Genomic DNA, 23019 nt, shown 5'->3' on the forward strand with positions numbered 1-23019 from the left:
AGTGTTTAGACTTGAGCTGACTCTGTGATGAGTAGGGTGAGGGGAGGAAGAGTTAAAGTGCCCTGGGATAGCACTTTGCATGCAGGACAGGCATGAACATCTGGGGGACAAAAGAGTGAGCGCGGTGGACTGAATATTCCTCAACACCAAATGCTCATTCCTTCCCCATTCCCTCTTTGTAATGTGTGTAGGTGTGCATGGCCCTGTGCAGGTGTGCATGCCCCTGTGCAGGTGTGCATGCCCATGTGCAGGTGTGCATGTCCATATGCCCATGTGTAGGTGTGCATGCCCATGTGTAGGTGTGCATACCCATGTGCGGGTGTGCTCTGCTTCTCCTGCTCACACCTGGTAGCTATGTACTGCTCACTCCATTTTCCCGTATATTTCAACTGCAGTACCATTTCTTGGTTTGTTTTTTTTTTAACTCTCTCTGTGTTTGTGTGTGGGGACATGCACATGCCACATGTGTGGAAGTCAGAAGACAACTATGGAAGTCATTTCTCTTCTTCCACCACATGGGACTGAAGTCATTTTCTTTTTCCACCAGGAGGACTGCTGTGAGTTCAAGACCTGCCTGGACTTTAGAGTAACACCTTGTATCAGACAGCCTACAATAAAAAGGATACACATTTCACAGAGCACAGGAGTCACCAGCAGATACATGGAACCGAACAGGAGCACAAAGAAGAATTTTCACCTGAGAAGGAGACTTGTGCTCACCATCTGGAATTGTTTCTGGTATTACGTGAGATCTTGGTTGCTAGCCAGTCCTAACTATTTCAGCATCAGGTGTAGGATTTTTATACATGATGTATATCATGTGCTTATGACATGTAGGGTAAATGTAGTGTTTTATTGCCTTGCAGAGCAAATTGCAATGTATTAATGTCATACGTGAGCTTTAAGCTTAGCATATACTGACCCACATCAGTCCATCACGGCGCTTCACTATTAAGTTTCTTGAATGTTATTATGTGATATAATTATGTGACAACTAACAAAATGTGGGTGGAAATTAAGTGAGGAAACAAGTGGACAGGAAATGCATTTTTTTTTTTTTTTGGTTTTTTCGAGACAAGCTTTCTCTGTGTAGCTTTGCGCCTTTCCTGGATCTCGCTCTGTAGACCAGGCTGGCCTCGAACTCACAAAGATCCGCCTGCCTCTGCCTCCCAAGTGCTGGGATTAAAGGCGTGCGCCACCACTGCCCAGCCAGGAAATGCATTTTTAAATGTTTCAGATGATAGGACAAAGGAGAGAAGAAGCATTTACTCTGCATAGTATTTATATTCAGTGCAAAAATTAGATACTGTTATTCAGGATTTTAGTTTCTTCTTTCATTCCCTCCTCATTCTCTCCTCCTGGCCTTTCCTTCCATCCTTTTTTGTTCATGTTTTCTTAGACAGTGTTTCACTTATAGAGTCCAGGCTGTCTCTGAACTCCCTATGTAGCCAAGGCTAGCCTCATACTCTTAGCAATCCTCCTGCTCCATTCTTCCAAGTACTGAGACTACAGGTATGTGTTACAATATCTGGTCCAGAATTTCACAGTTCCACTTTCGCCATTTAAAAAAAAAGCAAACATAATTCTGGGAGAAGAAATTAAATGATTATGTGAGTAAAGTGTGGGTGAGAGATTAAGGAATTGTGGGTAAAGAACCTAGTATATGAAGCAATTTGTGAAGATGATGCAAACCACTTTTCATGATTATGTGCAAACTGCTGCTGAAGAAGATTCCTGGATAGGTCGGACTACATTCAGGATGGAAACAAAGAACCAGAGAGTGGGAGTGTTGAATTCCTCTTTCTTTTTTTTTTTTTTTTTAAAAGATTTATTTATTATGTATACAGCATGTATGACTACAGGCCAGAAGAGGGCACCAGAGCTCATTATAGATGGTTGTGAGCTACCATGTGGTTGCTGGGAATTGAACTCAGGACCCCTGGAAGAGCAGTCAGTGCTCTTAACCTCTGAGCCATCTCTCCAGCCCTGAATTCCTCTTTCTTTTAAGTGACTAGGAATACTTTTCTATTTTAAACCATGTTGCAGTTCTTACTAAAAGTATGTGAGGTCATTTAATATTAATTAATATAGAAAAAAAACCCACAAGAGTCCCATCCTGAAAGATGAGTGGCTGTATTTCTACAAATGGAATTTGTCTATATACCTATATCAACACTGTATACACTATACCTGTTCCTGAGGATGATAAATTTCCTCTCCCAGTTTTTGTTGATCCGATCAGCATCTTTCTAAACCTGGAACACATTTGCATGTGGTTAGATAGTGTCTTGGCTGCAGACAGACACCATGTGTATCAATAAGCCCAGTACCTCTCCATCTTCTTCTTTTCATTCTCTAATGCAGTTTTTAATTTCTGTATCTCATCCTGTAAATTTTTTTTGTCTTCATCCTTTTAACAGAAAACACAAAAACCCAGCACAAGCTTAAGGATATTCATGGTACCACTCTTTCCTCCTAAGTGAGAAAAGGCTATTTCTGCTAAGTAGTAAGGGAATTCCGACTACCACCAACATAAAGGAAATGTTGAGATTCCCTCGAGAGGATAATGAGATTGTTTTGAAAATTCCCAGAAGTCAGAAGGCTTTATGACCATACACTTCTGTTTCCTGTAATGATTGACTTTGTTACTTCCTAGGAATAATCAGAATCCATAAACAATAATGAGGTTAATAATGGAGTTCCCAGTGGTCATTTTCATACCTTAAGCGCCTGTAATTTTAACAATACTTCTTCAGGCACCAGGTGAGGTATTAGAAATGTAACCTGTGAAGAGAATAAATCATAGTAAAGACAAAATATCAGATTAATGCATCAAGATAGTTTTCCTTTCTGTCTTGTCTATCTTAGTTTGAAAAAAGGAAATAGACACTTGAAATTTTCCAAATGTAGCCCAGAGGTCTTCACTGCCTCATTTAATCCCTAAAATCCAGTGTACAGAACACATGTGTAGGTGGTCAATGGCAGCTATAGTAACAGGCCAGACTTTATCATTACACCTTTAAAAACTTTTAAAAGATTATTTATTTTTATGTATATGTCTGTTTTGCTTGTATGTGTACCACTTGTGTGCATGGTGCTCACGGAAGTCAAAAGAAGGCATCAGATCCCCTGGAGCTGGAGTTACAGACCATTGTGAGCCACCATGTAGATGGTGGGAATTGAACCCAGGTCATACTTTTTAAAACCATGAAGGAGGAGCAGGAAGTTATTTTCTTACAAAGCCATAAGCTTTTTTTTTTAAGTACTTGAAATTGCTAAGTTTCCATTGCTAGACTTTTCTGTAGAAGGGGCAGCAGGTTATTTGGAAGTGAGACTATATTGGGTATAGGATCTTGGGAGGTAGTTGGTAAAGTGCTTGCCTTACAAGCCCCAGGACCAGAGTTCCATTCCTAGAATCCATTTTAAAAATACAGGGCTTTGTGGCATCAGCTTGTAATCTGTGCTGGGGAGGAGGAGACAGGTGAATCTTCGGGGCTTACTGTCCAGGCTAGTGAGAGACCTGTCTGAAGGAGGAGGAAGAGGAGAGGGAAGAACAGAAGTGAAAAATCGAGAGGGTGTGTGTCACATGTTTCCAGAGGAGTAATAGTTTAATGAATTCTTATGGGCGTGTGCTCATAACCACCTGAATTCATCAATATAAAGTATACACTATGTTAAAACTCTTGGCTGGGCTAGAAATATAGCTCAATGGCAGAATACTTAGCTACTTCACATGAGGTTCCAGTAACATTCCCAGAACCACAGACAGACAGACAGACAGACAGACACACACACACACACACACACACACACCACACACACACACATCTTGGTTAATTAACATTAAATTTCTATGCAGTGGACAGAAACGTTCCTGCTTAACACTACCACCGCGTTTGCAAGTAGGTTCTGATTTCTCCATAGCCCCATGGTCCATTGCCCTTCTCGGTAGAGGTGACTGCATTAAAGCAGGGGTTAGAAAGAGCAGAGCAGTTCTGCATCCTAAAGAAAAATGAGCTTTCCCTGGCAACCAAAAGTAAAACCTGAGGTGAAGGTGGGGCAAACCCAGGAAGGGGGAGGTACCAGTGTTTGGTGGGCAGCTAATGACCAATACCCAGACTGATAAGTTTGGAATAACAAATTTGGAATAGCATCTTGATGATACAAACTCAGTCCCTTACCTCTGTAAGCCTTCTCAAACTCACCTACACCAAGATGTAATATGTGCAGGATGTATATGGAAGTGTGCAGAGAAATTACAGCATCAGATTGCACTCAGCCCTGGATTTTGCTGGTTAATTTATATTTTAATTATTTTGTTGCATGTTATCTAGCTTATTTTTTTTTGTGTGTGTGTGTGGAAGCAAACATGGGCTCTGGGCATATGTGGTGATCAGAGAACAATTTGGGGTGAGTCGGTTCTCTTCTTCTGCCATGTGATCCCAGCGATTGGACCCAGGTGGTCTGGCTTGGCAGAAAGCCCTTGACCCACTTCATGGCTTAATCTTGTCATTTTGACTGGATTTAGAAGTCCATATGAGATTATTATTTGTTTGGTGTGTGTGTGTGTGTGTGTGTGTGTGTGTGTGTGTGTGTGTAGAGTTTAGAGGTTGATGCTGCGTGTCTCCCTCTATCACTCTCCACCTTGTATTTTTGAGATAGGGTCTCTCACTGAACCTGGAACTCACTGATAGGCTAGATCATCTGGCCAGTAAGCCCCAAGGATCCTCCTGTCTCTACCTCCCAGTGCTGGGGATTATAGGCACACACTACCATGTCCAGCTTTTTACATGGGTGCCAAGGATCTAAACTCAGGTTCTCGTGTGTGCACAGCAAAGAACTACCCCCTGAGTAATCTACCTAGTCCTGCCTATGGGATTGTTAAACACAGTTCTGGGTATATCTCAGAGGGCATTTCCAGAGAGGAATAACTAAGCTGTAAAACCCATCTTGAATGTGTGTGGCACCGTTCTATAGACCGGGGGCAAGGGCAGCTGTGGAATAAAAGGAGAAAGTGGGGAAACCAGCTAATGTAGGCATTCTCTCTCTGCTTCCAGTCAGCCATCATCTGAGTGGCTTTGATCCAATCTACCCTCCCTGATAAGATGGACAGAAATGTCTGAAGCCATGGGCAAAACAATTTTTCCCCTTAAGTTGTTTTCTTGGTAATAGTCATGAAAAGTGTAACAACTACATTGATTAAGCAAAAAATGCAAACTAGTGTAGCAAAGCAGTCAGAATGTGATGAGATTCAGAAGTTGACTTAATTCAAGGCTAGAGTATAGCTCCATTGGTGGAGTGCTGATCTAGTATGCGTAGAACTCTGAATCCAGACTCCAGCACACATAAACCTGGCATGGTGATGAGTCAGGCAGGCATAGGGAATAGTTTACTGACCTAGGACTCTACTCTACTTGGTGTGGGCCCTGCGCATATCCCTCTTCTAACAATGCACTTGGCATTCTGAGACTTTTATTTGCATATACTATGGAAGCAGCTCTTGCACCTAGCAACCTGTTAATAACTGAGGACCCCAATCTGTATGGAGGTATACACCCATTCCCTCTTTAATAATGGAGTAAGTTTCTCCTTTCTTTAACAAGCATCAAACTAACAAAGACCTTGTTCATCATTATTTCTGTTGTGTCCAGTTACAGTAAGTGGGAAGCCCCTCTGTCTTGAGTTAGTGTTGGGTATATTCACAATAAGGCAAACTATACCCTAAAGTGGCCTTTTAGGAAGAATCCTCTGTTTATCTTCTTATTCCTATGCATAATGGAGCATGCGTATGATTAAAATTAGATGCATTATGGAAAGGGACATGAACAGTAGAGAAAACATTTGTATAACAGTCAGTCAAAATAGGGAACTGTGGGGGACCTGCCGCCACCTTTACTCCAGGGTATGCTTGGGGAGTGAGGGATAAGAGATTTAGATAGAAGGATAGAGGGGAGATAAAAAGACAGAAACACAGGATAGCCTCAAGAGGGTCTGGATCCTTATCCACTGGCCCCCTTCTGTCTCTTCTAAAGGGCTTTTTAAAAGAATGCCAAGGGGTGGAGCAAAAGACCTCCCCCTAGCACAGCCAAGTGTAGACCCTTCCAAACACCTGGTAACCATGCATGTGGTCAATCCATCCCCCTATGCAGCCCTGCTGGGTAAAGCAAGCTCAGATCTCACTAGAAAACCTTTGTGGGCTCCCACAGAGAACCATCCAAACTGCACTCTTTACAAACTAAACTTATTTTAAACTCCATAAAAGTAAGTTCCAAAAAATAACTGAGGCTGTTAAGACCTTTGTCCACATGGCCTGCTGTCAATATTGACCATATATTCCATTCTAATATCTACTACTGCTTTGATTTGAAGAAAGTTGCCTTGCTCCCTTTTAAGATCTATGTGGGCTTGTATCTCAATTCTTTGAATAAGCCAAGAACACGAATCACCTGATCAAACCCTGACCACCAGGAACAGTGGTGCCCAGCACTCAGGATATGGAGGTGAAGGATTAGAAGTTCAAGGTACTTGTTGGGAGTGGGTTTGAGGTCAGCCTGAGATACATGGAGACTCTGTCTCCGAAAATGAACAGACAAGTAAGACAACAATTAATCAAAATTACAGGTTCCCCATGCCTGGGGGCAGCCTTTTATCCCTGACTTTTAACGCATTTAGATCCTGTGTAACCATTGGAAAAGCTAGGGAAGGATTAAGAAAATGAAAAAGTCACTGAAGTGACCCAAGGCAGACACATTTAAGGATCACTCCATTTATTTGTTCTCAACAGGGACAGTCTACTTGAATGGTCTCTCCACCAAGGTATGGGGTACAGGGTGAAGTCAGTGCCTTTTGGTCAGCTGTAGCCCATGGAGGTCACTGAACAAAAGATCCAAACACTCCAAGGCTCTCACTACTATGCTAAAGAAAAGGTATCCAAGTTATTTTATTTTATTTTTTTGCTTTTCAAGACAGGGTTTCTTTGTGTACTTTTGGTGCCTGTCCTGGATCTCACTCTGTAGACCTCAGGCTGGCCTTGAACTCACAGAGATCTTCCTGGCTCTGCCTCCCAAGTGCTGGGATTAAAGGCATGTACCACTGTCACCTGGCCAGGTACCCAAGTTTTAAAAACTCAGACAATTAGGAAAACAAGGTGCCATATTGGAAGGCAATGATGTCTTACTTCATACCATCCAAATTCATGTCAGTGATTAACGATTTATTTTAACATTCTGCTTTTGAATATGTAGTGAAATTCGGCATTGATTTCTAAGGTTCTATTTTTCTCATAAGATGATCAGCCATGGAGCTAGAGATAAGACTGCTGCAGAATATCTTCTATAATGCAAATAATTATTCAGTCTTCCTGGAAGATATCTCAGTTGTGATAACGGAGATAGCATTTCTTTTTGTCAGAAACAAAACAAAGCAAAGCACCTCATATTGACTACAGTATTTGTTCCTTGTCCCAAGTCAAATTTTTCACCTTGCTCCAGCACATTATTGAATCCTAGCTCTGTCCACATGAAAATGTCATTTTGTTTTGCCAGCTGCTGACATTCCACTTTCTCTGGAATACACATGCTGGCCTTTCTGTGGTCACTTCATTGACAGGTGCAAACACTGGACTACCAAACAATGGATGGAAATGAAAATGAATGATTGTGTTAATAGGACAGCACTTAGCTTCCTGAGTGGGAAAATACAAATTAAATGACTGTACTTGTACTGCCAAACTGTGATTATGAATAATTTTTACAAGTATGCTTCTTTTTTGAATTTATAACTAAAATTTCCTGACTCAGAATATTTATTTTAGGGACTGGAGAGATGGCTCAGAGTTAAGACCATTGGCTGCTCTTGGAGAGACCCCAAGTTCCATTTGCAGCATCTACATGGTAGCTCACAACCATCTGTAATTCCAGTTCCAGGGAATCCAACACCCTCTTCTGGCCTCTGTGAAAACCAGGCACACAGTGGTTCACAGACATACATACATGCAAGCAAAACACCCATACATATAAAATAAAATTTAAAAAATAATGAAATAATTTTTGTTTTATAATAGAACTCATGCTTCTTAAATTTCTTAACATTTATATAAAATATTTTCTTAAATTTGGAATCCCTTAACGTCTGCCCAATAACCCCATACTATATTCTCTTTCCTGAGCTCCATTCTGGGGCCCACAGCACTGGCAGCCTTACAGGAGGCCAGGCTGGTCCTAGGAACCCCAGATAAGACACTGCCCACCATCCACAAAACCTCTTTAAGTCTGCCCAACAACTCCAGATTGCACACCCCATCCCCCCCACACCTGGCTCTATAGTCTGGTTTAGAACTTCAGAAGAAGACTCCCATGTTACCAGAGGCCATGCTGGATCTAGAGAACCCTGGCCTACAACTTCAGAGGCAGACTTCAGCTTTCCTGACGCACAGGCCAGATCTAGGGATTCCAGTCCTGGCAGCTGTACTGGAGGCCAGGCTGGTGCTTAGACCCCAGAGGCCAGACTAGATCTAGGGACCCCAGACTGCAGCCCCTTTCCCATGGGCTCCATATCCTGGTCTACAACTTCAGAAGGATACTTTGGCTTTACCAGAGCTCAGGCCCAATCTAGGGACCCCTGGCCCAAAAAACCCTAGAGAGGACACTGCACTGGACCTGAAAACCTGCTAGTCACCAGAACGCTTGGCCATTTAGGCCAGAAGACCAGAAAGGAAAGAGAAACTAAGGAACAAAACTCCCATCCAACAGAGACAAATGCAGGAATCAACACCTAGACGTATATTCACCCCAAATCCAGATGCCTGAACACCAGTGTAAGAACACAAACAATAACAGAAAGGGCAATGTGGTATCACCAGAGCCCAGCTATTCTACAACAGCAAGACCTGAACAATCCAACATAGCTGAAGCACTTGAAAACAACTTTATGAAGATAATAGATGTCCTTAAAGAAGATATAAAAAATCCATTAGAGAAATTGAGGAAAAGACAAAAAAATGGAAGATATCAATAAATCCTTAAAAGAAAGTCAAGAAAAACAAACAAATGAAGGAAAGTCCCCTCGCCATATAATAAGCAAAGCATTAAACATACAGAACAAAGAAAGAATATTAAAAATGGCAAGGGGAAAAGGCCAAGTAATATATAAAGGCAGACCCATTAGAATAACACCCAACTTCTCAACAGACCCTAAAATCCAAAGGGTCTGGACTGATGTCTTGCAGAAGCTAAGAGACCATGGATGCCAACCCAGACTACTATACTCAGCAAAACTGTCAATCACCATAGATGGAGAAAACAAGATATTTCACGACAAAGTCAAATTTAAACAATATCTATACGTAAATCTGGCCCTACAAAAGGTACTAAAAGGAAAACAACTGCAGGAAGCTAACTGCACCCAGAAAAACACAGGCAATAGATAATCTCACAGCAAAACCCAAAAAAGAGAAACACACACACACACACACACACACACACACACACACACACACACACAAATCACCACCACCACCAAAATAACAGGAATTAATAACCATTGGTCATTAATATCCCTCAATATCGATGGACTCAATTTGCCAATAAAAAGACACAGGCTAATGGAATGGATACAAAGACAGGATCCATCATTCTGCTACATACAAGAAACACACCTCAACACCAAAGGTAGACATTACCTCAGAGTAAACAAAGATTTTCTAATCAAATGGACCTAAGAAGCAAGCTGGTATGCTATCCTCATTACCTAAAAAAATAGACTTCCAACCAAAATTAATCAAAAGAGATGGAGAAGGGCATTTCATATTCATCAAAGGAAAAATTCACCAAGATGATGTCTCAATTCTGAATATCTATGCCCAAAATCTAAGGGCACCCACATTCCTAAAAAAATTTCTAAAGCTTAAATTATACATTGAACCCCACATATTAATAGTGGGAGACTTCAACACCACATTCTCATCAATGGACAGGTCATCTGGATAGAAACTTAACAAAGAAATAACGGAACTAACAGATGTTATGACTCAAATGGATCTAACAGATATCTACAGAATATTTCACCCAAACACAAAGGGATATGCCTTCTTCTTAGCACCACATGGAACCTTCTCCAAAATTGACCATATACTCAGCCACAAAGCAAGTCTCAACAGTTACAAAAAAAATTGAAATAACCCCCTGTATCTTATTAGACCACCAAGAATTAAAGCTGGATTTCAACAACAGAAACAATAGAAAGTCTACAAATTTATGGAAACTGAACAGCTCTCTACTGAGTCACCAGTGCATCAAGGAAGAAATAAAGAAGTTAAAGAATTCCTAGAATTTATTGAAAATGAATGCACAACATACTCAAAGTTATGGGACACAATGAAAGTGGTGCTAAGAGGAAAGTTTATAACACTAAGTGCCTTGGAGATATCTCATACTAGCGACTTAACAGCACTCTGGAAAGCTCTAGAACAAAAAGAAGCAGATACACCTAAGAGGAGAAGATGGCAGGAAATAATCAAACTGAGGGCGGAAATCGATAAAATTGAAACAAGTAGGACAATACAGAGAAGCAACAAAGAGTTGGTTCTTTGAGAAAATCAACAAAATAGATTAAATCCTTATCCAAACTAGCTAAAAGGCAGAGAGAGAATATCCAAATCAACAAAATCAGAAATGAAAAGGAGGACATAACAACAGACTCCGAGGAAATCCAAAGAATCGTTAGGTCATAATTCAAAAACCTGTACTCCACAAAATTGGAAAATCTGAAAGAAATGAACAAATTTCTTGATAGATACCACTTACCAAAGTTAAATCAAGATCAGATAAACAATTTAAATAGACTGATAACCCCTAAGGAAATAGAAGCAGTAATTAAGTTTGGCAAGCAAAAAAAGCCCAGGGCTAGATAGTTTTTAAAACAGAATTGTACCAGACTTTCAAAGAACAGCTAATAAAAATATTCCTCAAATTATTCCACAAAATAGAAACAGAAGGAACAGTGCTAAATTCTTTCTATGAGGCCACAGTCACTCTGATACACAAACCACACAAAGACTCAACAAACAAAAAGAGTTATAGACCAATTTCACTCATGAACATTGATGTAAAAATACTCAATAAAATAATGACAAACAAAATCCAAGAAAAAATCAAAAAGATCATCCACCATGACCAAGTAGGCTTCATCCCAGAGATGCAGGGATGGTCCAACATACAAAAATCTGTCAATGTAATCCACCATATAAACAAACTGAAAAAAAACCACATGATCATCTCATTAGATGTTGAAAAAGCCTTTGACAAAATACAACATCCCTTCATGATAAAAGTCTTGGAGAGATTAGGGATACAAGGGACAAAACTAAACACAATAAAAGCAAATACAACAAGCCTATTGTCCATATCAAATTAAATGGAGAGAAACTCAAAAAAATTCCACTAAAATCAGGAGTAAGACAAGGTTGTCCACTCTCTCCATACCTATTCAATATAGTACTTGAAGTTATAGCTAGAGCAATAAGATAACTGAAGGAGATCTAGGAAATACGAATTGGAAAGGGAGAAGTCAAAGTATCATTATTTATAGATGATATGATAGTATACATAATTGACCCACCAAACTGTTGTGGAATATTTGTTTAACTATGAAAAGATGTGTTGCATTTGCTTAACTGAGTAAAGATGTATTGTATATGTTTAATTATGTAAAGATGTGTTGCTCTTATACCTTTTCTGCCTAAGGCACCTGATTGATCTAATAAAAAGCTGAATGGCCAATAGCAGGAGGAGGGATAGATGGGACTTCTGGGCAAGGAGAGTAAGTAGGAGGAAGAATTTAGGCTTTGGAAGGGGAAACAGGTTACATTAAGATAAAAGAGCTAGTGGGACAAGCCTAAACTAAGGCTGGCATTCCTAATTAATAACAAGTCTCTGTGTTTTTATTTGGGAGCTGGTAGGTGGTCCAAAGAAAATTCCAACTACAAAAAGGCCTACCATGGAATCCTACAGCTGATAAACACCTTTAGTCAAGTGGCTGGATACAAAAATTAACTAAAAAACAATCAGTAGCCCCCCTACATACAAATGATAAATGGGCTGAAAAGAAATCAGAGAATCAACTCCCTTTACCTAAGGCTCAAATGACATAAAATATAATGGTGTAACTCTAACCAAGCAAGTGAAAGACCTGTATGACAAGAACTTCAAATCTCCAATGAGAGAAACTGAGGAAGATATGAGAAGATGGAAAGACTTCTCATGCTCATGGCTCAGTAGGATTAACATAGTAAAAATGGCCATCTTACCAAAATCAATCTACAGATTCAATGCAATCCCCATTAAAATCCCAAAACAATTCATTACAGACCTTCGAAGAACAATACTCAACTTCATATGGAAAATCAAAAAACCCAGGATAGCTAAACCAATCCTGTACAATAAAAGAACCTCAGGAGGTATCACTATCCCTGGTTAAAATCAAGCTCTACTACAGGGCTATAGTAATAAAACTCCCATGGTATTGATATAAAAACAGACAGGTGCATCAATGGAATCGAGTTGAAGACCCAGATGTTAATCCACACACCTCTGGGAACCTGATTTTTGACAACAAAGCCAAAACTATACAATGGAAAAAAGAAAGCATCTTTAACAAAGGGTGCTGGCCCAACTGGATGTTGGCATGTAGAAAAATGCAAATAGATCCACATTTATCACCCTGCACAAAACTCAAGTCTAAGTTGATCAAAGACTTCAGTATAAATCCAGATAACTGAACCTGATAGGAGAAAGTGGAAAATAATCTTGAATGCATTGGCACAAGAGACAACTTCCTGAATAGAACACCAGTAACACAAACACTGAGATCAACAATTAATAAATGGGACCTCATGAAATTGAAAAGTTTCTATAAGGCAAATGACACTGTCAATAGAATAAAACAGCAGCCTACAGAATGAGAAAAGATATTCACCAACTCTACATTTGACAGAGGGCTGATTTCCAAAATATATGAAGAATTCTATAAACTAGATATCAACAAACCCAATAATCCAATTAAAAAAGAGGATACAGATATAAACAGAGAAGTCTCAACAGAAAAATCTCAGATGGTTGAGAAACACTTAAGAAGATATTCAACATCCTTAGCCAACAGGGAAATACAAATCAAAACAACTCCGAGATGCCAACTTACACCTGTCAGAATAGCTAAGATTAAAAACATGAGTGATAGCTCATGCTGAAGAGGATGTAAAGCAAGGGGAACACTCCTCTATTGCTGGTGGGAGTGCAAACTTGTACGGCCACTATGGAAATCAGTGTGGTGGTTTCTCAGAAAATTGGGAGTCAATCTATCACAAGATCCAGCTATACCACTCTTGGGCATATACCCAAAGGATGCTCAATCATACCACAAGGACACTTGCTCAACTATGTTTATAGTAGCTTCATTTGTAATAGCCAGAACCTGGAAACATTCTACATGTCTCTCAACTGAGGAATGGATAAAGAAAATGGGGTACATTTACACAATGGAGTATTACCCAGCTATTAAAAACAAGGACAACAGGAAATTTGCAGGCAAATGGATGGAACTAGAAAAATCATCCTAAGTGAGGTAACCCAGAGCGAGAAAGACAAACATGGTATGTACTCACTCATAAATGGATATTAACTGTAAGATAAAGGATAACTCTGCTATAATCCACAGAGAGACTAGGTAACAAGGAGGGTTCATGGAGGATGCTGGCTTTCCCTCAGAGAGGGAAATAGAAGAGGTTTCAAGAGTAGACTGAGGTTGGGTGAGGATGAGAACATGAGCAATCAGGTTGGGGTGGTGGAGGGGGAGAGTACCGAAAGAGACCACTGAAAAGGGGGGGGGGTATTTCGGGGTCACCTAAAAGCCTAGTACAAGGGCATCTCCCAGGAATCACAAGGATGACTCTAGCTAAGATTCCTAGTAATAGCGGATACATAGCCTGAACTGACCATCTCCTGTGACCAGATTGGTGCCTAGCCCAGTTGGCATCAGAGAGGCTTCATCCAGCAACTGAGGGAAACAGATGCAGACCCACAGCCAAACATTAGGAGGAGTTCGGAGAATCCTGCAGAAGAAAGGGAGAAAGGATTGCAGGAGCCAGTGGGGTTAGGAACACCACAAGAAAACTCACAGAATCAACTAACTTGGGCTCATCAGGGCTCACAGAGACTGAACTGACGACCAGGGAGCCTACATGGGACTGACCTAGGCACTCTACATATATGTTACAGTTGTATAGCTTGGTTCTCTTGTGGGACTCCTAATAGTGGGAACAGGGGCTGTCTCTGACTCTTTTAATGGCTTTTGGGACCCTACTCCTCATACTGGGTCTCCTTGCCCACCCAGGCTTAATACATGGAAAGGTGCTTAGTTTTACTGCAACTTGATATGCCATGTTTTTTCTGATACTCACGAGAAACCTGCCTTTTCCTAAACAGAAATGGAGGAGGAGTGGATTGAGGGATGGGAATGGGGAGCAGGGCTGGAAGAAGAGGAGGGAGGGGAAACTGTGGCTGGATTGTAAAACAAACAAACAAACAAATAAATAATTAAATAAAATTTATTTATTTATTTATTTATTTATTTATTTATTTATTTATTTATTTATTTATTTATTTTTAAAAATTTGGAGCCAATAAGGTTTGTAACAGAAGAAACATTATTATACTTATTAACTGCCATAAAATTTACCATATTCCTTACAGTATTCACATATTCCAATTTTTTTTTTCCTGTCAAAAGTTCTTTTTTGATAGAAAGTGGTGGTGCACAACTTTAATCACAGTAGCCAAGAGGCAGAGGAAGGCGGATCTCAGTGAGTTTAAGGTGAGCCTGATCTACAGAACTAGTTTCAGAACAGAATAGCCAGGGCTACAGAGAGAAACCCTGTATCAAAAAAACCAAATATATATATATATGTATATATATGTATATATATGTATATATATATTTATATCTTTGGCTACTCTTACTGGACTTAGGTAAAGGCATTTCTCCCTTATTGCTTTCCTTCAAACACTTAAATATATCACTGCCAAAATCATCTTCTAACTCACTGTGATGGTTATTCTCAATTATCAACTTGAAAAGTCATAGAACTACTGAGAAAACAAGCTTCCACACACACCTTTGAGGGATGATTTGCCGTCTGGGCAAGTCTGTGAAGGATCATCTTGGTGAGGTAAATTGAGACAGGAAGGTCTACCTTGACAGTGAGTGGTATCATTATGTACTTTTGGATCTTGGACTACATGAGAAGGAGGAACTAGGTGAGTACCAGTGTTCACTAGTCTCCACTTCCTGGCAGTGCATGTAAAGTGACCGGCTGCCTCAAGCTCCTGATGCTCAGATTCCAGGATGGACAGGAACCAGGAACTGTGAACCAGAAGAAACCCTTCTTACCCCAAGTTGCTTTTGTCAGGACATTTTATGACAGCAACCGGAAAGGAAACCAGTGTTTTGGAAGAAATGAATCATTTTCTATCTAAACCTTTACTAAAGGATTAATTGACTTTTATATCAATATTATTTATATCTTCCTAACAAGCAACTACCTCCAGACACCAGTAATGCACCAGGGCGGAAGCCATGGGTCAGGCAAAGGAAGAGGGTTAGGAGCACATGGAAAAGTTCAGTATTCATGGGCAGAGCATACTAGGGATCCAGAGCAGTTCAGATGGTCAAACGGACCTGTGCTTAGGTGCTGCTTAACAGTTTTGTTAATGGTGGGCTGCATCTAACAAACATCAAGTCATAAATCTAAGAAACTGTATAAAGGTAAATGTAAATATAGAAATGAAGAGACTGCATGAGGGTCGAACAACCAACACCCAAAGGCATGTAACCTCTCCGCTGAAATGCAAAATAAAAGGGAAACTTTTAGGGGTTCAGGATGCTGGGTATGGAACCAAGGGCCTTGCACATAGATGGTAACCATTCTACTCTGACCTGCACTGCAGTCCAAGAAATTTATAGTAGGTTTCTCATCAGAAGCCGTAGGCCAAAGACAATGGATTCATATCTTCAGAACAATAAAAGAGAATAAAACTGTCAACCTGGCATTCCAGACTCAGAAAAGAAGGTAAAAATCAAGATTTCTGCTCAACACAAACACAAACTGAGACTTCATTATCAACTGACCAAAAGAGAAAATATGATCATGGACCAAAACTTAGATCTACACAAGAAAGTGAAAGCTCCAAAAATGGTGTAAATGTTGGCATCATGTGGAAATCTCATTAAGAACAATTACATAAAATTCTACATGAAAATATTTATATTAAAATATAAGGGCCAGAGAGCTCAGCAGGTAAGGGTGCTTGCTACCAAGGCTCCTGGACAGACTGATCTCCAGAACCCACAGGATGGAAGGGAGAGAATTGACTCCTGAAAGTTGTCTTCTGATGGCCACACACATGCTATGGAGTATGCCATCCCCCCTCACACACACACACACACACACACACACACACACACACACACACACAATGTAAGAAAAGAAAAGAAAACAGCAACAGTTTTGTCTTTTTGTAGTCTATCATATTAAGATCTCTAGAAAAATTAGGCCTTTGGTGGAAAACTGGAAATGAACACCCAGAAGCATTTAGAGTACGGCACCCGGACTACGGCACCCGGACAGACGGACAGGTTCTTGGTAGCTTCCTGGACTATTATTGGCAGCACTGGCTCTAAGCTGAAGACTAAGCTATTTAATGAGAGAGCTCCTGACATTTCTACCACAGTGGCTTTTCATTAGAGTCTGGGTTCCTCTGAAATCTTTTTGTTGCTTTCTTCATTCTCCTAACCTTTTCAATGATTATGTAGAACCTAAATGAATTGAAATCTAATTCTAACATTAAAATGTATTGAAATATACTTTTATTTTTTAACAATTATCTTTAAATATGCATCTAATCTATCCAATGTAACCAGATATAGGAATGTTATATAATTTAATCAGGACTTACATAGTCTCACTTGGAGAAAGAGATCACCAGAATTACACCCAGGTTCTGGTTCCTGCTCAATGATTCTAAAAATGTTTAGTGTGGGTTCAGTCATTGGAGTTATTGGAGTTTATAATATTCATGGTAGTTGCTGCTGTGACTGAGTTATTGATTGAGGTATGCACATACACACATATGTATACATAATATATAATATTAGCTATATATTATACATATTATGTGTATATATATAATTTATATTAACTATTGTTATATAGTTATTTATTATAATATAGTATAATAGTTGTTATAGTATAGTATAAATATAGTTATAATATAACTATATCAATTGTATACTATACATTAAATAATATATGTATGCATATGTATATATGTGTGTATATGTGTGTTTATATGCATACACACACACACACACACACACACACATATATATATATATACATACATATGCACATAAACACATGGCTCCAGTTCATTCAATGACTGGAAAGATATATGTATTTATGTTATCAACAGAGAAATTATTTCTTTATAAGATTAGTAAAGTGGGATTGCAAGCACTTGTAAACATTTTTTAAAGATATTTATTCCCACCCTGTGGTGTGTGTGTGTGTGTGTGTGTGTGTGTGTGTGTGTGTGTGTGTGTACAGGTCCTCCTGGAGCTGCAGTTACAGACAGTTGTGATCCACCTAATGTGGGTGCTGGGAACCTAACTCAGATCTAACTCAGACCCTCTGCAGGAGTATCAAGCACTCTTTTAACTGCTGACCTATCCCTCCAGCCCTCATTTTAAAAAGTTTTTTTAAGCTTAAACAAAATGCTTCTTTTTGCTAGGCATAGTGGTACACATCTGCAATCTTAGCACCCAGGAGACTAAGGCAGGAGGATTGTGAGGTCAATACTAGCCTCAACTACATGGTGAGACCCTGTTTCAACAACAGCGAATCAGCTTCTGGTCCCTATTTAAGCTGCATAGGCTAAAAAACTAATAAAGACAATGGATTTGCCTGGCATCAAATCAATTTAGTGGAATATTACTGACTACCTGAAGTTGTTTGGGAATGAAAGTTGGAAGTAAAATAAAATAATGGAGGAATAAACAACTTCCCCTTTATAATTTCAGTTTTCTTTCTCCTTTAAAAACTGTTTCGTTTAGAGATGGTATTGTCTAGTATAAACTGGCCTCACAGCTTGTGACCCTCTTGCCTCAGCCTCTAAGTGCTGGAACTACACTGTGCATTCGCCTGATGAATAAGCAGATTACATTAAGGAGAAGAAAACAAAAGGCATTAATCTTTTTTTTTTTTTTTTTTTTTTTTTTGGTTTTTCGAGACAGGGTTTCTCTGTGTAGCTTTGCGCCTTTTCCTGGAACTCACTTGGTAGCCCAGGCTGGCCTCGAACTCACAGAGATCCGCCTGGCTCTGCCTCCCGAGTGCTGGGATTAAAGGCGTGCGCCACCACCGCCCGGCCAAGGCATTAATCTTAAAGAAACAAAGCTACAAAATTAAAGTCAGAGAGATGGCTAGGTAAACATACCTTCTGCACAAGCCTGAAAGCCTGAGTTCAATCCCCAGAACCAGATGTGGAGGTGCACAACTGTACCCTCAGCACTGCTAAAACAAGAGGGAGGTTGAGACAGGGGAACCTCTTGGTAGCTCTTGAGTCAACTTGCCTGGGGTAGCTCAAAAAGGCCTTACCTCACAAGGTGGAAGGTAAGAACCAGTTCCCCTAAGTTATCCTTTGATCTCCACATGAGCATTGCAACATACATACACACACACACACACACACACACACACACACACACACACCACATACATACACAGCACACACGCACACACATACGTAAAAATATACAGCACACTTGCACACACATACACACATGCATAAACACACAGTACACACACACATACAGCACACATACAAACACACAGCACACATGCACACACACATAAAAATATACAGCACACATGCACACACACATACACACATGCATAAACACACACAGCACACACACATGCATGTACACACTCACACCATAATAAATCAGTATCAGTGAAATTCTTTTCCATCAACATAATTATCAAAATAGAGTTAATATCCTTTGACAGCCTGCAAGGACCACACATGTCACATCCAGGATCTCCCTCTCTGTATAACCCAGTTCCCTGGCATTCCCAGATCAACAACCAGCGAAGTTCTGGCTTCCCTCTGCTCTCTGATTTACCAGGCTCAGCCAAGGCAGAAACAAATGAAATACTGCACAATGAATAGGTATATCTCTTTCTTCCCCTGTACAGTTTGTTTTAAATTTCATTCATAATTTTGCCAAACAAAAAAGTTTAATGGTGGAGATAGCATAATTTGGTAGACAACAATAATTTGGTAACATACAATCATATTTTAAAAATTACTAGCTTGCAGGATGATTATAGTCCTAACTGCAAACTATTGCAAAACTATTTTTACTAGTCATTATTAAATGTTAAATATAGTATAGTTTTTGTTCCTTTGTTTTTTGGGAGGTTTTTTTTGCCTATAGAAATTGCTTTGCATTGTGAGGAGAACAAGAACAAGATTGGCCTTGTCCCTTGTCCTATTTCCCACACAGAAGGGCCCTGAGCAGACCAAAGCACATGCCATATGGCTTGCCAGCATAGACCAGGCTACCCCAAAGGAGGCTCAGAAGTCTTCCAGAGAAGCATTGACTGGGTGTGACCTTAATTAACTAATTACTTGGGGTGATGAGGGGGACGGGAAACCTGGGAATCCAGTTTAACCTTGATACATAAAACCTGAGTATTTAAACTGTTTTACAGCTATCAAAAAAATAAACTTTACATAAGTATCCTGTGCAAATACAAATGTTATGTTATGAAATCGTTTCTAAACTGATATCTGAAGGCAATGCGTGTGTCATGGTTTTTCAGACTGGCTAAACACTGCCCTTATCGCTGTGTGCCTCCCCCAGGCAGCATGTGCACCGTTCCCACCAAATGACACACATTTCAAAAATAAGTATGATTAATTAGGAAGTGAAATGACTGCTGTAAAAGTTCCAGCAGCCAGCTTTCCATGCGGTCATTTGCACGTCGTGGATATTAGAAAGCCCTTTAAAGGTCATTTAAGGAGGTCTAGCGACCCTCTGAGTTAAACATTTAAAGGTAGTCCTAAGCAGAGTGGCTTTGATGGAATTAATATGCACTGCAAAAGGAATCCCACAGGAGGATGACCACGGGATTATGACGACTAACATAGGGGACAGCAATAACTGCAAAGCAGAAAATGTATTTAAAAATTGAATCAATTACTGTGACAGTGAGGACCAGCTTAGGTCACCATGCCCCTCTCTTGTCCAATTTGTGCTTATTGTTAAACATTAACTTGAGCATCTCACCACTTGACAGAATGTTCCCTGAAGCTCTGGAAACCTCTAGATAACAGTCATTCCGATCAGAAGAGAGTGTGATACCAGGAGAAAAGCCAACTGAAATTGTACTTGTCAGAGACCCTAAGTGGCCTTTCCTCTCTCTTTTTGTGTCTTCTCAGTGGGAAAGTGCTGGGGGTGGGGGTCTTTGCCTCTCTTAATGTTGAGAGCTCAGCATGTATCTATATTGAGGGCACAGGAGCTTCTGAGCCCGATATCTAGGATTCAGTTCCAGCCTTGGGGTCATGAAGGGGGGCAGGGAGGCGGCTAGTGCAGCTGCCCCCTGCTGCTGGGACCTCAGGATGGGAGCTCAGCTGCTGGGCCTGGCTGTTGATGCTGCTCTGCTGCCCTATCTAGGCAGAATCTAGGACCTCAGACTCCAGACACTTCCGAAAGGCATCCCCTTCACTGTCCACTGACACCTTCTGGAACAAGTCGCCCAGCACCAGCTCACCGAGGAAGCCAAAGACTTGTACGAGGGCCCCATTGAATTCTGCTAAATGGCCATAAACCCTTTAAGCAACAATTTGCTTAAGTTCATTCTATGAAAAAACCTCCAGAATCTACCTAAAGATGGTTCAAAACCTACTTTTCAGGGATGGAAATTCACAAAGTGAAGTTTACAAGTCAGTGGCCTTCTGAGGCCACAAAATCGTCCCTCCTTGCCATGTTAAAAACTCCAACAGATACAAGCAGGGAGGCATAATGGCAGCAAGAGCCTACCCCTCAAAACCCTAACACCTCCTCCCTCCATGGTCCAATAGAGCAGTCTCTCCTCTCTTCCCACAACACTAGAGGAGGAGACAGATCTGTACTCCTAAAAGTCTATCTCTTTGATGTGAGCCTTCAGGGAAAAACTTTTGGGAGTGCTGGGGGTGGAATCTGTGTGTCTGTGCATGGTAGGCAAGTACTCTACCACTGAGCTACATCTCCAGATGTTCCTAAAAATCTTGTTTTAGAAAAACTAGGTGGCATAGCATTGTCCCCATGATCCTTGGGCAAGAAGCCTTTGCTCTCCTATCACGGTCACCCAGGTTGGCTGGTTGGTCTCTCTTCTCCTGTCACAGGTGGGTGGCACTAACCACTCAGACCAGTGCTTTAGTTTTTGATTGTCAGCATGTGTGTGTGTGTGTGTGTGTGTGTGTGTGTGTGTGTGTGTGTGTGAGAGAGAGAGAGAGAGAGAGAGAGAGAGAGAGAGAGAGAGAGAGAGAGAGAGAGATGAGCCCAAGCAGTCAGAGCCCAGAGGAGGGCCTCAGTTGTCTTACTCTACTCCACCTTATTCCTTTGAAACAGGGTCCCTTATGGAGCAAGACACCTTGTTTGACTAGGCTGGCTGGCCGGCCTGTCTCACCTGGGAATGGCGAGGGGTATGGGCATAAGCAGCCACACTTGGCTTTTTACATGAGTTCTGGGCACTCCAACTCAGATCCTCATGCTTGTACTGCAAGCATTCTTAACCAGTTATCCATCTTCCCAGCCCTTTGATCAGTTTTTGTTTGGTGGAAACTTAAAAACACCCTTCTCAATATCTGGATTATAAAATAGTCACTTTAGAACCGAGCCACTGGTCAGTCACGTACAAAGTCTCTTCCTCGGAGGTTCATATAGCCTTCCACCTGACTCTACCTCCTAATTTTTACAGTGGAAACATATATATTTCCTTCCTTCCTTCTTTTTCTGTCTCTCTCCACTCCCCATCTCTTTTTGCTCTTGGCTTTCCTCTTTTTAAAGCAAGACTTGCAGTGTAGCCCTTGCTGGCCTCAGCCTTACTGCCGTAGTGCGTAGTAGAATATTATTTCAAGGTGTGCTACTTTTGTTTAACTCTGTGAAGCTGATACTTTGCCTGTCTAACACACCTGATGGTCCAATAGCTAGGCAGGAGAAAGGATTGGTGGGGCTGGCAGGCAGAGAGAATATATAGAAGGAGAAATCTGGGAGGAGGGATCAAAGAGGGAGCCAGAGAAGGAGGAGGACTCCAGGGGCCAGCCACCCAGCTACACAGCAAGCCATGGAGTAGGAGTAAGATTTACAGAAGTAAGAGAACAGGAAAAGCCCAGAGGCAAAAGACAGATGTGTTAAGGAAAGCTGGCTAGCAACAAACCAAGCTAAGGCTGGACATTCATCAATGAGAATAAGTCTCTGTGTGTGATCTATTAGGGAGCTGGGTGGCAGGCTCCCCAAAGAACAAAAGAGAAAAATACCAACAATAGTAGTGATCCTCTTGCCTCTGCCTCCTGAGTGCTGGGATCACACAGGCAAGCAACACTATACCAGTTGAGAATGATTTTTCTCACCTCTTGGTGCTTCCTTCACTAGTAGACTGACTCCCTGCTGGAGCAACACCCAGTCTCCCTCTTTCTCTCTCCTTTACTTGAGAAGGGAGTGATCTGTGTCTCTGATTAAATGGCTTAAGAGGCCTGTGTTCTTTCCCATCCCCTTTTCAAAAGCAAGATGCACACAACTGTATAATTCTGCTCTGTTCTTATGTGTCCTGTGGATAGATAGGCAGATTCTGCCACCTGGAGGGGAGGAAGAACATGGGACCCTGGCAGAACAAGACTTGGAACCTAAGAGATCTAAACATCC

At 40.8% G+C, this 23019-nt stretch overlaps 1 protein-coding gene across 1 annotated transcript in view; it reads right to left on the bottom strand.

The window, feature by feature from the left end:
* The window catches only part of C5H10orf67 (chromosome 5 C10orf67 homolog), a 120895-nt gene that overhangs the window by 39784 nt on the left and 58092 nt on the right, over positions 1 to 23019 (bottom strand). Inside the window, exons 11-13 of the mRNA XM_059263663.1 lie at positions 2722 to 2784; positions 2324 to 2410; positions 2191 to 2249 (exon numbers count right to left, since the gene is read on the bottom strand). Coding sequence (XP_059119646.1) covers positions 2191 to 2249; positions 2324 to 2410; positions 2722 to 2784 — 209 coding nt within the window. The remainder of the gene's footprint in view (positions 1 to 2190; positions 2250 to 2323; positions 2411 to 2721; positions 2785 to 23019) is intronic.

The sequence above is a fragment of the Peromyscus eremicus genome, chromosome 5 (genome assembly GCF_949786415.1).
Source record: "Peromyscus eremicus chromosome 5, PerEre_H2_v1, whole genome shotgun sequence".
NCBI lineage: Eukaryota > Metazoa > Chordata > Mammalia > Rodentia > Cricetidae > Peromyscus > Peromyscus eremicus.